This window comes from Gopherus flavomarginatus, chromosome 2 (genome assembly GCF_025201925.1).
Source record: "Gopherus flavomarginatus isolate rGopFla2 chromosome 2, rGopFla2.mat.asm, whole genome shotgun sequence".
In the NCBI taxonomy this organism is placed as follows: Eukaryota; Metazoa; Chordata; order Testudines; family Testudinidae; genus Gopherus; species Gopherus flavomarginatus.
Window position 1 is genome coordinate 40,871,078 of NC_066618.1, and position 17,535 is coordinate 40,888,612.

The 17,535-nt window shown below is 42.1% G+C and overlaps 2 protein-coding genes across 8 annotated transcripts in view; one reads left to right on the plus strand and one right to left on the minus strand.

Moving 5' to 3' along the window:
- The window catches only part of ARL5B (ADP ribosylation factor like GTPase 5B), a 28,590-nt gene extending 23,205 nt beyond the window's left edge, over positions 1-5,385 (minus strand). The window contains exon 1 of the mRNA XM_050939685.1: positions 5,162-5,385. Within this exon, the coding sequence (XP_050795642.1) occupies positions 5,162-5,207 (46 nt within the window). The 5' untranslated portion in view covers positions 5,208-5,385. The remainder of the gene's footprint in view (positions 1-5,161) is intronic.
- Positions 5,386-6,903: 1,518 nt separating this feature from the next.
- Positions 6,904-17,535, plus strand: part of NSUN6 (NOP2/Sun RNA methyltransferase 6) — a 50,104-nt gene continuing 39,472 nt past the window's right edge. For 2 of the 7 annotated variants that reach the window (XM_050939589.1, XM_050939596.1), the window contains exons 1-5: positions 7,213-8,236; positions 10,035-10,134; positions 11,068-11,223; positions 13,139-13,218; positions 14,542-14,651. In XM_050939589.1, the coding sequence (XP_050795546.1) occupies positions 10,060-10,134; positions 11,068-11,223; positions 13,139-13,218; positions 14,542-14,651 (421 nt within the window). In that variant the 5' untranslated portion in view covers positions 7,213-8,236; positions 10,035-10,059. The other 5 variants (XM_050939591.1, XM_050939592.1, XM_050939590.1 and 2 more) reach the window with 5 other exon arrangements.

Below are 17,535 nucleotides of genomic sequence, written 5' to 3' on the forward strand. Positions count from 1 at the left end.
AACATGTCACTTAATAAAATATGTTTTCAAAACTTCCCTGAGACGCACTGCTCCGTGCTGAGCTCTTATAACCCTGGTATCCGGCTGCTCAAAATTAGCAGACAGTTTATTCTCCTCTCCGCCCCAACCCTGTGGAAACTTCTCTCCCTTTGCTTCACACACATTATGAAACATGCAGCAAGCATCTACTATCATGGGAACTTTTTTTTCACTGAAGTTTAACCTAGTGAGCAAATTGTGCCAATGACCCTTCAAACAGCCAAAAGCACATTCAACTGCCATTTGGACTTGCTGAGCCTATTGTTGAAGTGCTCCTGTCCAGGTGTCTGACGTATGGCTTCACAAGCCACAGGAGTAAGGGGTAGGCTGGATGTCCCAGGATCAATACTGGCATTTCAACATCTCTAATGGTGATTTTGCAATTCAGAAAGAAAGTCCCTGCTTGCATCTTTCTGAACAAGCCTGTGTTCTTAAAGATGAAAGCATCAGGCACCTTCCCAGAGCACCCCACATTAATGACAGCAAAACGCACCCAGTGATCCACTGGCACTTGCAACTCCACTGAAAAGCATTCCTTTCTGTTTAAGTACTCTGTAGCAAGGTGGTCTAGTGCCAAGACAGGGACGTACGTGCCATCTATCGCCCCATCACAGTTAGGGAACCCCACTGCAGAAAAACCATCCAGTATCTCCTGAACATTGCCCAAAGTCACAACCCTTCTTAGCAGAAGGCGATTAATGGCCTTCCATATTTGGATCATAGCAATCCCAATGGAAATTTCCCAGCTCCAAACTGATTCCCCACTGACCGGTAGCATTGCAAGCTTCCAGACAGCGACTGTCACTCGTTTCTCCAGTCAGAGAAAGTCTCATTTTAGTGTTGCTGTGCTGCAGGGCTGGGGAGAGCTCTGCACACAATTCTCGGAAACTGGCCTTGCGCATACAAAAGCTGTGCAGCCACTGCTCATCACCCCATACCTGCATAACAATGTGAAACCACCAGTCAGTGCTTGTTTCTCGGGACCAGACCCAGTGCTCCACCATATTCAGCTGTTGCACAACTGCCAACAGCAACCATTAATTGTTTTTTTTCCATGGCTTACAGCATTGTTACTTGAAGGACACTGCCAAGTTCCACACCGCAGTTTCTCTCGCAGCTCTGGAAATACTGAAGGATAAGGTGTGTGGTGTTTGCAACGCTCACCACAACAGTGCACAGCTGTGTAGAGTCCTTGCTTCTCTAGAGATGGTGTATATGCGGTTATGCCAGCCTTTTCAAAAAAGGCATGAAATTTTATAGGATGCAGATGAAATCATGAGAGGAAGAAAACTGCACCAAGTGACATTCAAGTCATGTTCCCAGTCACCGGTGCTAGAATGTTTTGTTCCCATGAGGCATTGCAAACTGTTCCTTAAACCACCTGTGGCGAGTTGCACTGTGGGATATCTACCCACAGTGCGCTGCTCTCTGCATTGATGCAAGAGCTGCTAGTGAGGACACATTCCACCAACACAAGGACTCCGGTCTAGACATGGACAACTGACTTAATTACTGTGGTGGCTGTACGTCAACTTAAGTTGACTTAAATTTGTAGTGTAGACATGCCCTTAGTTTCACTGAATGTCTCCTTTTCCTTTTGGTTATGAGCAGGAGAAAGGAGGTCCAGCTGCTTGGGCCCCCCTATAGCTAGACCACTGTTTCTAAGTTGAATGCACATTTTAGGAGAGAATAGTGCCTGACAGAATTAAGTTAAACATGCTGTGCAAACTTTACATACTACTTCATCACAATATTATCTAACTCAATATCATAACTTTATTTCCTGTTTTTCCTAAATACATGTTTGGTTTCTCTTACCTTTCAATAATAATGCAGTATTCTAAATTAGTCACCTCCACCATAATACAGTTATCTGTTAGTGATCAGAGACATTTTACATTAAGCAGTATATTAAAATGTGTATTTCCATATATATACACTAGTCTGAGAACACTTTGCTCAAATACATGTGCGAGGGATATTTTTAGTGAAAGTCAGGTACAGGTCACAGGCTGCCATGAAAGTTTGATCATTTCCAGTGACCTGTCCATGACTTTTTACTAAAAATATCTGACACAAAAACTGAGCCTTACCAATAAACTGCTTTTTTAGGAAAAGGTTAGGATGAGCCATGCAGAGCAAACAGTCATTTTGATTAGGCACAATTTAAGGTATCTTAATGACTCAGTGGGTGAAATCTTGACCCCACTGTAGTCAACGGGAGTTTTGATCAACTTCTATTGAGTCAGGATTTCACCCTAAGCCTTATAAACCTATGCCTCAAAAATGGATACTTCTGTTAAGGGTAAGAACTACACTCTTCACTACAACAGCTTATTACAGTCTTGCAATTTTTATTTACTTGGCATTTAAAAACCAAGCAAACACATTAAACTAGCACTTTTCAACCAAATCAAATAATTAACCAAACAAGACTTGAAAAACTGCTTACTGTGAGCAATAAACACAAATCAGTATCAGAGATGTGCAACCATTTCACACTACTAAAATGGAATCCCCAAAGTTAAGGGACTATGTCAAGGTTCCTTCCCCACTCTGAACTTTAGCGTACAGATGTGGGGACCTGCATGGACACTTCTAAGCTTAATTACTAGCTTAGATCTGGTATCACTGCCATCCCCCACCCCAAGTACTACCTTCTTCCCTGGGTAGTCTTGAGGGACTTCACCAATTACCTGGTGAACACAGATCCAAACCCCTTGGATCTTAAAACAAGGAGAAATTAACCATCCCCCCTCCTTTCTCCCACCAACGCCTGGTGGATCCAGATCCACCCCCTTGGATCTAAAAACAAGGTAAGAATCAATCAGGCATTAAGAAAATGGCTTTTAATTAAAGAAAAGAAAGGTAAAAGAAAACCCTCTGGGAGAGAGTAGCATACCAGCTACTCTCACAGACAACAGATTCCAAATACAGAGGATGTTCCCCTGGGCAAAAACCCTTAGTTAAACAAAAAAAATACCCAAATACCCAATTTTGATAATTCCCTTAATGGTACCAAGACAAGTTATAAAGAAAATAAACAAACTTATTTATCCCTTTCTAAAACTTACTACTCTGATAAGAGGCTGGTTCCTTGATCTTTTTTACTCCGGCTGAAATCAAAACAAAGGAAAACTTCCCTCCTTCCCTTTGAAACATCTTGTTCCCCCATTGGTTCCTCTGGTCAGGTGTCAGCTAGGCTAGGTGAACTTCTTAACCCTTTACAGGTAAAGGAGGCATTAACCCTTAACTAAATATGTATATACAAGCTTTATAGAATTAACACCACTCACATTTTGCCTGTCAGCAATTTTATGCTTGAAAGTGATATATTATGGGTGCTGGAAAGATCATGGACCAAAAAAAAAAGTAAACCCAATTCTAAGCATACATAAGAATGGCCACACTGGGTCAGACCAAGGTCCATCTAGCCCAATAATCTGTCTTTCAACAGTGGCCAATACCAGGTGCCCCAGAGGGAATGAACAGAACAGGTAATCAGGTGATCCATCGGCCATTCCCCGTCATCCATTTTCAGCTTCTGGCAAACAGAGGCTATGGACATTATCCCAGCCCATCCTGGCTAATAGCCATTGATGGACCTATCCTCTATTAAATTTATCTAATTCTTTTTTGAACCCTGTTATAGTCTTGGTCTTCACAATATCCTCTGGCAAAGAGTTCCACAGGTTGACTGTGCATTGTGTTTGTTTTAAACCTGCTGCCTATTAATTTCATTTTGTGACCCCTAGTTCTTGTATTATGAGAAGACATAAACAACACTTATTTACTTTCTCCACACCAGTCATGATTCTATCTCTATTGTATCCTCCCTTAGCCAACTCTTTTCTAAGCTGAAAAGTCCCAGCCTTTTAAATCTCTCCTCATATGGAAGCTGTTCCATACCCCTAATAGTTTTTGTTGCCCTTTTCTGAACCTTTTCCACATCCAATATATCCTTTTTGAGATGAGGCAACCACATCTGCACACAATATTCAAGATGTGGGCATATCATGGATTTATATAGAGGTAATATGATATTTTCTGTCTTATTATCTATCCCTTTCTTAATGATTTCCAACATTCTGTTTACTTTTTTGATTGCCTCTGCACACAGAGTAGATGTTTTCAGAACTGTCCTCAATGACTCCAAGATCTCTCTCGAGTGGTAACAGCTAATTTAGACCCCACATTTTATATGTACAGTTGGGATTATGTTTTCCACTGCATATTACTTTGCATTTATCAACACTGAATTTCATCTGCCATTTTGTTGCCCAGTCACCCACTTTTGAGAGATCCTTCTGTAGCTGCTCTTTGCAGCCTGCTTGGGACTTAACTATCTTGAGTAGTTTTGTATCATCTGCAAATTTTGCCACCTCACTGTTCACCCCTTTATCCAGGTTATTTATGAATATGTTGAATAGGACTGGTCTCAGTAGAGACCCCTGGGGGACACCACTATTTACCTCTCTCCATTCAGAAAACTGATGATTTATTCCTACCCTTTGTTTCCTATCTTTTAACCAGTTACCAATCCATGGTAGAACCTTCCCTCTTATCCCATGACAATTTACTTTGCAAAGACACCAACTGGAAAGTTCAGACCCTTTCAATTTGACACAGTCAACATTACATTATTTTAACAGCACTGTTTCCCAGCTGATTGCAGTTTGGATGCAGTTTCACAGAACAGTACTCAGAAGGAGAAGGGAATCCTAGCTAGTGAGACCTTGAAAGCCTCTGCTGTTGCAGCGATGAGAAAATAAGTTTGAAAGAATAGGGTGCATTTGACCACCCTCCACTGAACTCAACCTCCCCCCTTTAATGCCAGCCTACGACCCCACCCCCGAACCCTGGACGTTCCCCCCTTCAATGCCAGCCTATGACCCCCTCCCAACTTCGGGTGTCCCCCCCCCTTCAATGCCAGCCTGAGACCCCCCCCTCCGGATGACCCCTCTTTCAATGCCAGCCTACGACCCCCCTTCACACACTCCCCTCCCCCCAGCTCACAGAGCTAACCCCCCACCTGCTCCCTCAACACTCGAGGGGCGTCCGTTTCCATCACAGCGGGCCCCCGCAAGCCGGCAAAGCCCCGCCCCCCGCGGACGCTGCTCACCCTGGTCACAGAAGAAACTCCACAGCTTAGCAAATATCAGGCCCATGGCTAGACTAGGCTGGGACGGGCCCGTCCCGCGGCCGGAGGACGTCACGCTCCGAGCGTCCCCACGACACAAAAGCGCACGGACGCCACCGACGGGTGCTGGAGACTTGAAGGCAGCAGCTACAGCTGGCCCCAAGCCAAATGACAGAGCCCAGAAAGACAAGTAGGCGGAGCCACCCTCTACCCCGCCTCCCCAGCCAGCCGCTGCAACCAATGCCTTCCGCGACCGCCGTGCGTCACTGCGTGGACCAACATCAACGTCATTACGCACATTACGTCCTCCCTTACGTGCAAAAATGGTACGTGGCGTAAGCCTGACCCGTGGGGCTTGGTGTTGCTTTTTCTTCATGGCCGCCGTGCTACTGCCCAATGGCAAACCGCGCTTCTAGGGCCTGGGAAATTTCCCCAAACCTGGGGATTTGTGAGTACAATGTTTCAACCTGGGAAATTGGGAATTTTCAGTCAAAACATTTTACTCTAAAATTCCCAGATTTGGGGAAATTTCCCAGGCTACAGAAGCACTGAAAAATACCTTCTCTGGGAATTTTTCACCAAATTTGGGAAGTGTTTAGCGCTAGGTTGAGAAAAGTTGGCATCGCGCTATAGAAGCACTGATGGCAAAGCGGAGCCTCAGGGGACCCCACCCTCCCCCTACTCCTGCGGGAAGTCTGCGCTACTTTAAACGGGCTGCTGTACCACCCCGGCCATTGCCCCCCCTGCGGTCAGTGGGGCTCCGCGGGGGGGGCAGGGCAGTGGGCGGGCTCGGAGACTGAGCACCTCACCCGAAGCCCCAGCGGCCCGTCCCCCGGGTGACAGGGCGGTAACTCTGCAGTGCTACTGCAGGTGGGAAAATGCAGAGCAGGGAACTGGGCTTCCGAGGTGCTGGGCAGACGCACGGCCCAGTTCTGCGCAGGGAACGTGAATCGTGCTGCTGGCGGTGGATCCGTGTTAACAAAACGAAGTTTTAAACTGACAAAATCCCGTCCCCTCAGCGGCTCCCTTTCCCTTCAGCGGGTGTCAGTCACCATTTCGCTAGTTCTCCAGCCGCAGCCCCTTCCTGCATTCCCCCTGTGAAAGAGAGCCAGGTTTTAACAGGCACCAGGGCCTATATCACAGGATAAAAAACATTTGAAAAGGTCACGAGCTGATTTTCTTGTTTCCTTGGTTGCAGTGCAGTATAGAGAATTATAGCTACGTCAAAAAACAGAATAGCTACTTTCGTGAGGCATTCAATGGGCTGCCGCCTGGCTGGTTCTTATTCCTATTACTAGGGGGAAAGACTGTGAAGCACCTAAAAAAAAAAAGTAGGGGGTGGGGAGTGTTCTGGTAATGCTTGGACAGAGCTTTCCACGTGTGGCTGGCTTTACAGACCCGTCAGTTGTCCCAGGATGCCAAAGGGACGATTTAGGGGTCTCATGAACCCACAGCAGCCAGCCCTGTCCCTGGTGCCTGTCCTATGAAATGGCGCTGAACAGAGCGGAACCCTCGCGCCCTCCCACGCCCCGGGCGGCACCGCTCGCGGACACCACGCGCCGTCTAGTTCTCGCTGACAGGCGCAGAGGGGGTGGGAATGACCAGGCGAGCATCTCCCACCACAATTAAAATTCAGCTCCGCCCCCAACCCTTTCCCGGCGTCTGCGCGCGCCTGCGTGTTTGGTTGCCAGGGTAACCGTCAGCTTGGCGGCCGATGAGCGCAGCTGACCAATCCCTAGCGACGCTATGGACGGAGTTTCCCGCCGTCCTCCGGAAGAGGCGGGACTGAGGCTGACGGTAGGGCGGGAGTGCCGGGCCCTGGAGCGCTGTTGGAGGCCGGGGGGGGGCCGCCGCGGCTCCTTAGTCGCTGCTGGCGAAGGGGCAGTAGGAATCCCCAGCCTAACACTGCAGGGGGCCAGCGCGGTCCGGAGGCTGGAGCCTCCTCACCGGGGCGGACGTGCTTCCCACCCGCGAGCCGTCTCAGACGCCTCCTTCCCCCCGGGCCCCAGATTTTCCGCGGTGCTGAGCCCAAAGGCTTCGCGCGGGCGGCTCCTTGTCCGGAGAGCCACTGCGGGCAGTGCGCGCGGCCCGGTGTGGAGAGGAGTCCCCGGAGGAGGAGCTGCCGGAGTGTGGACGTGACCAAGAGCCGGGTGGAGGGGGGGGGCAGAATGGCGCTTCGTGCGGCAGTTCGTTAGTGTTACCCAGTGCAACCCCTCCCGGAGCCCTGGGTACCGAAAATCCTTCCTGCTTTAGCAGTACTGGCCCGGGTAGCGCCAGTGTGGGCAGGGGCGGCTCCAGGCCCCAGCACGCCAAGTGCGTGCTTGGGGTGGCATGCCGCGGGGGGCGCTCTGCCGGTCGCTTCGGTGCGTCTGCGGAACGTCCACCGGAGCCGCGGGACCAGCGACCGGCAGAGCGCCTCCCCCGCGGCATACCGCCGTGCTTGGGGCGGCGAAATGTCTAGAGCCGCCCGAGTGTGGGTACGGGTGCCCCGCCTGCACTCACACCTGCTCGCTGTACGGAGCGCCCTGCTGTGCGTAGTCTGGACGGGAGGAACTGCCCTGGACGCTTCCCTCTTCACTGGGATTTTTAGAGGTATTTAGGCACCTAAAGAGGCAGATAAACACTGAGACTTCCTCCCTTTTGATTTAAATGGGAGTTGCCGCACCAAGGCACTTCTGCAAATTCCACTTGTTGCCTATCTGCATCTTCAGGTGCCTGAAAACCTGGCCATTGAACAAATAGCCTGTAAGGGATTACAAAAATAAAAATAGCTATTTAACTAGTTACATGCCAGTCCAAACACTTCTATCTTGTCACATAGCTGAGCAGTTTCACTATAGCTGCACATTTTGATATTAACTAAGTGAATCTTTGGTTACTTTTTTGGCCCTTTTTGGAGGGAATTTATGCGATCCATACCATACATACAGGGGGTGAAAGCTAACCATTTTGCCAGTGTAATATCATAATGAAAGATTTACAAGAGCTGAAAAGAAAGCAGAGAAACCTAATGCTAAACCAGATCAGACTTATTGCCACTTTTCTGTGGAGGCATCTGTAAGTTTTAGGTCACTTATACTGTGAAAATATTCATATCCACATTTTTATGTACAATGTTCATACTTTAATACTATTAAGTGGAGACTTGAGTTCTACAAGTAATGTTTTCAAATTTGATTTAAATTGGTGCTTAATTGTGTTTTGAGAATCTGTTTTTTAAAAAAGATTTTTTTAAAAATAAGTATTTTCATCATGCTTCAAAACTGAAACATGATGAATAACTTCTTTTACATAAATAAAAAAGTCCATATCTTTACTTACTCGTAAACATTCTGAAACACTAGATTGGAGATGAGACAATGTGACAGTTCCTAAGATATTAATGCTAACATTTGATGACACTTTAAATTGAAACATTAACTTTCAGTGGTGGTTAAATTTAGTAGAAACATCAAGGCAGTGTGCTTATTGGTCCTGGGGACATAGTGCTAGATACAGGGATGGTGCAGTGAGGCAGCTCATTCGTTTCAAGGGTTGCTAAAATTGGGAATGAGCAATTCAACCCCTCTCTTACACTCCCACCAAATCTAGTCTTCTCTGCCCGTGCATCACCTTTCTTATACTAAAAACATCGACTGCTTCCTTGATACGAACAAAAACCCAAGACATTTCAGATGCTGTCCTAAGTGCCAAAAGTCCCATGCATTTCTTTCTTAGGTGCCTGAACCTCTACACAATGGTATCTTAAAACCATTCGCTGTGTAACCCTCTCCAGTCCTCCCCACTAATTAAAGGATGTATCTTTATCTTTGTAGTTGTGATAAAACAATTTACATGAATGTGAAGTTGTTTTTTTTTTTATCACTGGTCCCTTTATGTGGCAAGCAATTTATTAATGGAATAATCAGATTGTTAAAATAAAGTCTGTGTAAAATGCAATTTCGAATAGTTAATTAACACATTTTAAAATACAATTAACAGTTGCACTGTAGGTGTGTCCTGAGCTATGTTTCCAATTCTGAATGAAAGTATAACTCCACCATCTAGCCCAGGAGTTGGGAACCTTTCAGAAGTGGTGTGCTGAATCTTCATTTATTCCCTGTAATTTAAGGTTTTGCGTGCCAGTAATACATTTTAATGTTTTTAGAAGGTTTCTTTCTAGAAGTCTATAATATACAACTAAACTATTGTTGTATGTAAAGTAAATAAGACTTTTAAAATATTTAAGAAGCTTCATTTGAAATTAAAATTCAGAGTCCCCCGGATCGGTGGCCAGGACCCAGGCAGTGTGAGTGCCACTGAAAATCAACTCGCAGCCTTCAGCACACGTGTCATAGGTTGCCTACCCTTGATCTAGCCAGTACAAGCACCACCATAACTCATAATTTATATGAATTATAAATTCGTCATGCATCCGACAAAGTGGGTATTCACCCACGAAAGCTCATGCTCCAAAATGTCTGTTAGTCTATAAGGTGCCACAGGACTCTTTGCTGCTCATAATTTAGGGATACATCTTGTAAAAAGTTGCATTGGGTTTTAGTAAGTATTTCAAATCCATTCACTTTACTGTGAGCCGTAATACTTAAAAAAAAAAAATCAGTATTTTGAAAAATTTCTTACTGTTTTCATGAAATCATTGGTGAGAAACCTGGAGGAGAGAGTGTCATGCCACATGACTCACCTAATTATATGCCTCAGACTGTCCCATATATTTTCTTATGGTACTGTTGAATAACTCATACACAACACAATCTGATTTTTCCAGCCCTTTTCATTTGATTATTATGAATTATGCAAATTAAACATCTTTAATAAAGAAAACATTAATACGTTTATTGCTGTTGTTTACCAGGAAGGCTATTGCACTATAAAGGAAAATGTCTTCTTTTTCAAAAATATTACTGAAACCAGAAGTTGAAGAATACCTTGGGCATGTGTTTAGAAATAAGGAGGTATGTGATGAAGGAAACGCAACCAGTCGGCCTGTATAAACAAATTTTCCTTTCATTGGTTGAATGCTGAACTGTGCAGCCATTTACAATCTTTTAACATTATTTTTTGTATGAAGTTCCTGATAAATGCCTCGCACAATAAAAGTGTATCTTTAGTATTTAGAGTTAAATCTTTTAAGCAAAGGGCTCTGATCCTGTAATGATCTCCATGCAGAGCATTATTGACTTCAGTGGTCCTGCGTGGATTCAGGAGTCAGACTGTACACTGCTCATTGAAGGATTGGGGCCTAGGATTGTTAATTCCATCTAGAAGTTATAAGGACTAGTCTAATGTGTGATTTCTAAAAGTATGAATATAGGTATAATATGAAATTTTGTTTTTAAACTTTTTGGGATTTTTAATAAGTGAATATACTGTTAATAAATGTTTAGTTAATTAACAAGTTCCAAGAAAACTCATATTGGGGTATCACAATTTACTAATTGTAGTCTTCTTTAAAGTCTTCCAAGAACAATCATCACTACCACCATCCCCCTATCAGGGGAAAAAAAAAAACCCCCACCTCCCACAGAGTAACTTTGAGTTGAAGTCTGTTTGTTTTGTCTCTGTATACCTGTTGCATTGTACAGCAAGCTAGGCATACCACTTAATAGCACAATATCAAATAAATGAAGATTAATTTTAATGCCTGTTCCAATATCAGCTTGTTTAGAATACTCTTGCTCAATAAATAGACTGGTCTTTCCAGCAGCCAGACTCTGCCCTCAAGTGTGCGAATGTGATTCTCACTGAGGTCAGTGGGAGCTGCACAAGCATCTGAGGGTCTGTTACATGACATACACAAAGTAATAGTTGATTTAAACTTTTTGACTACAACAAGCACTACTACATGAAGCTGTTTACTATTAACGTATATCTTTTTTTTCTTTTAGCTCATAAGTGCTTTAGGCACTCTGGAAGCAGAGAGGAAATATGAATCTCTGTTAAATTGTCTATCTCATCCTCCAGCTTTCACAACTGTTAGAGTTAACACTCACTTGGCTTCAGTGAAACAAGTGAAAAATCTGCTGTTTGAAGAGATCCACAAGGTTTGAGCAGTTTTGTATCCTGGTTATCATTAAAGATAGCTACAAGATTTCTGGTTTTGTAGGTGATTTGCAAAAGCCTTTTTTCAAATAATGGAAACAATTCCTAAACTTGATGGGTATGTCTACTTTCAGTTTGGTGCTGGGATGAAAATCCTATTAGCACTGTTAGAGTCAAATGGAAACAAAAGTAGAGTCTGTGAGTTAAGTCCAATACTAGTCAATATCTGATACATCAAAGGAAGTTAAAATACCCAGAGTGCCCTAGACCAAAGGTGCTTTCATCGAGAGAAGAAGAGAGACTTTTTTTTTGCAAAGTTCTGAAGAACTTGAGTTTAGTTGTAGATAAGGTCTAATAAAAAATACCAGCAATTGATTCAGAGAAATATAATTTCTCACTTTGCATTTTCAAAATGTGCACATTCCTTCAGAAATTTAAAATCTATAAATAAGGACCACATAATATTTGTGGATTATTTGTATGATAGTAGCACCTGTAGACCCTAATTAGGATTTGGGCTGCTTTGTGCTAAATGCTTTACAAACATAGAAGGAAGGCACTGCAATCTAGACAAGACAACAGAAATAGAAACTAGTAGTCTGAGAAGATATATGCAACAAGTATAGAGCTTATTTTTAATAAAAGGTGACAGAAAAATGAACTGATGTTGCAATGTCTTATTTAAGAAGTGTGTGAAATTGAAAGAAACCAAGTATCCAAATAACTTGAGCTATGCCCCCCTGCTGGTGTATCTTGTCAGAAAATGCTTTGATGTTTAGTAAATTTTTGGATTTTTTTTTGGTTCTATTTATTTTATGACTGTCTTTATCTGACAGAGGTAATTAATTGTAAGCCAGAAGGTCTGAAAATAAATGGTTTAGATATCCTATGATATCTCTTCAGTCTTTCTGAGAAGATCTGGTTCTCCTATAAATAAAATATTGATGTTGGTGGGTTTACAGACAGCAACTGCATGACAAGCGCCAAGACGTTTCTGTAATGCAAAAGCAGTTGATGCTACTCCACCTTTCTCCGAGGAGGGTAATGAGTTATGCTTGTTTTATCATACAACTTGTTCTAGGAATTTAGAACTGATATTTTAGTCAATTTTTTTTTGCTTTGTAAGGGAAAATACTTTGCTAAAAACAGAGATACAGCTAGCTTCTCCATGATAATAAACACAGTTTTAATTGAAGGTATGCTCCAAAAAGAAACTATAACATTAATGCCTGTTTTAATAACATCACAAAGCATACATATTTGTTTAGAAGGAGAAAATACCTCTTTATAAGATGTGCACTGATTTCCAGTTATTTGGGATGTGTGGAAAGACACCACTTATGAAAATCTAGGAACGGTTTTAAAATGGCAACTAAGTTTAGAGCCTTTTCAGATTAATATGAAATCAGAACCCGAACACTCCTCCACAGCTTCTCACATCTCTCAGTTAAAATGAGCCATCAAAATGAGCATCTGAGATGTCAAATAGGAAAGATCTCCACATGAATACATTGAGCAAATCTTCATCTAATTTTAGCCTTTCTTTGTCTGTTATTAGTAATAGTGTGTCTGGCTGTTTGTAGTATTGCCTAGACTTCTTGTGCCAGAAAAAATAGGCTCCAGGAGCACATGAATGTTCAGGACTCACTCCTGTGCTCTGTAATGAATCCTGTCAATGACTCCTATTGTGGTCTTTGCATTTCTGAATGTACTCATTTATCTCTGTGTTTTAGCTTGAGTATTTATAATATACAGCATTTCCTAATGTAGGATTTCTCAGCTTCTCATCACTTCAGGAGACTGTTCTACCATTCACAGGTATAAAGTGTAAACTGAAAAATAATTAATTCCAAGAACAATAAAGTACTTTTTAAAGCATTGTTGTTAATGGTTTTTTTTTTTTTTTTAATTCAACAGCAGTTTAAAGATCTTAGTGTGCCAGTTCTTCAGCACCCAGAACTCCAGGACGTCCTGCTTATTCCTGTCATTGGACCCAGGTTTGTAATTTTAAGACTTTAACAACTAATTTGTGTTACTGAGTTTCATGATACGTTTTACATTAATCATTTTTGATAACTTAGACACCATTAAAAAGTCGCAAGTGTTTATTAAGCCAAAATATGCAGTCTTGTCCTAGATAACATCAATTTTTGATCTTTCAAACTCCCTCAGAATTTTGTTGATTTTTAAAAGACCATGATCTTTTCTTTCTCCATTTATGATAATGTACTTCATATTAGTTTTCCCTACAGCAATTGCCCTGTGGCAGAGTATGTTAGGAGGAGGTAGATTATCTCTTTTGAAGAACTAGGGACTGTTTGGCAGGGCTCCAAAGTATAGGGTCTTGCAGTAGTGCACAGTATTCCTCTGTTAGAAAACTTGTATGTACAAAACTCACATGACTGTATTTAGGGAAGATGGCCTAAATGATAATGTTGAACAGGAATTCGAGGATCACATTTATCCCTCTACACCGATGTCCTACACTGTTCACACTTAAGCTGTTTTTTTTCTAGTTTTCATTTAGACAACTTTAGTGTTTCCTCATTGTTTGCCCTCTTTGAATTTTTCTATTGCTTAATTTGACTTTACAGTTAGAAGGTTAATCTAAATGATCTTTCTTATAATGATGCTTCAAAATTACACACAATTGTCAATTTTGAGTTTACCAAGACTGTGTCAAGTGTGCTTGTAAACTATAGGGTCATAAACAATACTAGTGTGTACAAACTACATTATGGTATTTGCTGTTTCTCTTTTACAGTGCTGGACAGTACCTCAGTATTGGTTGTCCTGCACGGACCTTAAATCCTTCTTTGAAGTACCAATCTCTAAATAATCCACTATTTGTACTTGTCCTTGACAAGTCTGAGTCATTACCTTCCTTATTACCAATCTGCACACAGTTACTATTAGCAAAATTCCCTGTGTCCCGTTAAAATCTTTGTTGTAATAAAGATTTATGGCAGTTATTAAATTTAAAAGGTCACTTTTTGAGCATCCTGCTTGATCACTAAGTTATTGTCAGAGAAAGTGGAGAAGAATGATTTTCACATCTGTTAACAACTTGATTTTGTATATTGGTATCAAATTTTTGGCAGTAGCAGTTTTGGGGCTAAATCTGCATTTTTCCAAGGACTGTCACTTGGTCTTATTCTTTACTTTTATCAGGACTGAACTGCATCTTGTAAGTTTGATATACAGTAGGTGCATATTTTTCCACCACCCTTTCTCAAACAGCATGTATGAACTGACTTTTTCTCCTGAACTAGACTGATGTCAGCAGGTTTTTGTAATGAAATTACACTTTGTGTCCTTAGGAAGGATCTACAAAAGCAATCATCTGAAGTCATTGTTGGAGCCCAGTGTGGGAATTCAGTGCTACGAGGAGCGCATGTCTTCGTTCCAGGAATCATATCTGCTTCAAAACGTAAGAGTTAGCTAATATATTCCAATAGGATTTAGAGGCGGGGAAATGACCATCCATTCCAGTTGACATCTAGTTTCTGTTTTACTTCGGTTTTGTTTGTAAAACTTGCATGATTTTTCTTGCACAATACATATACCAAAATGGTGAGTGCTACCTCTCCTCTTCTGTGCTCCTTTCATTCTCTCTCCTTTTTAGGAGACTTCAGTTTTTTAACAGCAGGATTGTCTGTCATTGATATTTTTACATTCTTCTTTTCACTTGAAAAAGGGTTTTTTACAAAGATCAGATGTTTTCAAGTGAGACATTACCCGACAAAACTGAAAAGTTAAGTCATTTTGGTGTATACCAGAGAGATTAATTTTGTAGATTTTCTAATAAGCTACAGTAGTTGCTGTTAAAGCCAATATTTACCCTCAATACTGTCTAAGAAAAGCACATCCAAGTTAGTAACTTCCCAGTCTAACCAGGGGGAAGAGTGTGGCACATGATTGATGCCTCTGTGTGGTTAATAGCCACTAATGTAGGAGTTGTTATCTTTTTTGAAGCAATGGCAAACAAAGACACATTGACTTCATGATATCTTAGGAACATAAGAAAGTAGAAGCAAGGGAGAACTGAAGCTTTTGTTTTTTGTTTATTTTGCATTCCCTTGACATTAAAATTGGCATGTTTGATGTTAGAATAGTCTAGTGCAGGGGTCGGCAACCTTTCAGAAGTGGTGTGCCAAGTTTTCTTTTATTCACTCTAAATTAAGGTTTCGCGTGCCAGTAATATACTTTAACATTTTTAGAAGGTCTCTTTCTATGAGTATGTAATATATAACTAAACTATTGTATGTAAAGTTAATAAGGTTTTTAAAATGTTTAAGAAGCTTCATTTAAAATTAAATTAAAATGCAGAGCCCCATAGACCGGTGGCCAGGACCAGGGCAGTGTGACTGCCACTGAAAAGTGCCGTAGGTTGCCTACCCCTGATCTAGTGTGACAGCTTGACAATATCCTGAATTAAATTAAATCTTACTGAATTAGGCTTAATACCTTTGGGGTAGATTATATTAGAAATGCAAATGTTTATGTAATATTGTGAGATTGTATGGAACTTTTTTAGCAGGAAAACAAAATTAATACAATCTCTGGAAAGTATGAGAAAGTTCAAAGGTCTTTTTGGAACAATATGTTTGATGTGGATATTCTAGGAAGTTCCTTGAAGTGAGGGGAAAGCAGGTTTTCCCCTCTGAGGCCAACATATTGAAAATAAGACCTGGGGAGAGAGACCTATTGTATAGTAATTACCTGCTTCTGGAATCTCCAGATCAAAAGGGTGGACTAAATTTCTCATGAGTATGCTGGTTCTGAACTGAATCTGTGATGAACTTGTAACCACAAGGAAACCCTTAAGGTGGGGTGATGAAAGACTGCTCTTGACAGAGCCCATGTTAGAGTTGCATGAAATCTAGTAAGCTTATTAGTACCTGTGGTTTTAATATGTTTTTGCTGTAATACTTTTTACCTTAAGAATAAAGTATGCTTCCTTGGAAAGAACAAGGTGGTAACTTATATCTCTATACCAATCACTCCATTATCAGAAAAATTAAGCAGATTTAGGCAGATTGTCTTTGCTGGGATTAACACAGCAAAGTCAGGGAACTGTTCAGCCTGGAAACATCCTGGTCAGAAAGGAGTGAGATGCGGGTCTCCACACCAGAGCGGCAACAGCTCGGGTGTTGGAAGCCTGAGAGTGGATGCCCTTGCTGGATCACTGGGGGGAATACAGGTGCAGTTTCCCTGAATTGTGAGATCAGGTATTGATTTCTATTATTTCTTGGTGAGAAAAATCTTCCTCGTATCTAATTTGGAGGTTCTGAAGTTATCATGCGAACCCTTATCTCTCTCTGTCTTCCAGTGCCAGTGAGCTAGAAGATAATCTTCTACGTATGCTCTTGAACAGTGCTTAGTTTTCAGCTTCATAATGAAACAATTTGTGCTATTTATTTTTTTAAAGGTCAAACTAACTTTTATAATATAACTGTGGATGATTCACTTTGTTATTATCATGGTAGTGACTATGGCTGTGTTAACCACAGCTCCTTTTTTTTTTTCCATCTAGACCAGCATTTCACAAACTGGTGTCCGCGGGGGTACTCCAAAGGGTCTATGGGCCCTGCTGATCAAATCCTCCCCCACCCTCCCTCAATTCCTCCCCCACTCTCCCAGCGCCTCCTGCATGTTGGGGAACAGCTGTTCAGTGGTGTGTAGGAGGCACTGGGAGGGAAGGGGAGGAGCGGGATGGGGCATGTTCCAGGGAGGGCATGGAAAGAGGTGGGGAAGAAGAGGGGTAGGGTGGATCCCTGGGGGAAGGGGTGGAGTGGGAGGGGGGCTTTAGGGTCTGCAAAAATTTTTAAATCAAAATGGGGGTCCTTGGGTTGCTAAAGTTTGAGAACTGCTGGTCTAGAAAGCAAATTTTGGCCCTGAATTAAAAAAAGCACTTATGCATTTGCTTAAATTTAGTCCTATTCAGAAAAGTACTTAAACTCATGCTTAACTTTAAGCATGTGCTTAAGTCCCATTGACTTAATACAGTGGCTCTCAAACATTTTTTACTGGTGACCCCTTTCACATAGCAAGCCTCTGAGTGTGACACCTCCCCCCTATAAATTAAAAACACTTTTTTATATATTTAACACCATTATAAATGCTGGAGGCAAAGCAGGGTTTGGGGTGGAGGCTGACAGCTCACGACCTCCCGTATAATAATCTCGTGACCCTCTGGGGGGACCTGACCCCCAGTTTGAGAACCCCTGACTTAATGTGTATGCTTTCCTGAATGTAGACATTTATGAGAAAACAAGTAAGTTGCTTCAACAATTGTTGAAACATCTTTCATT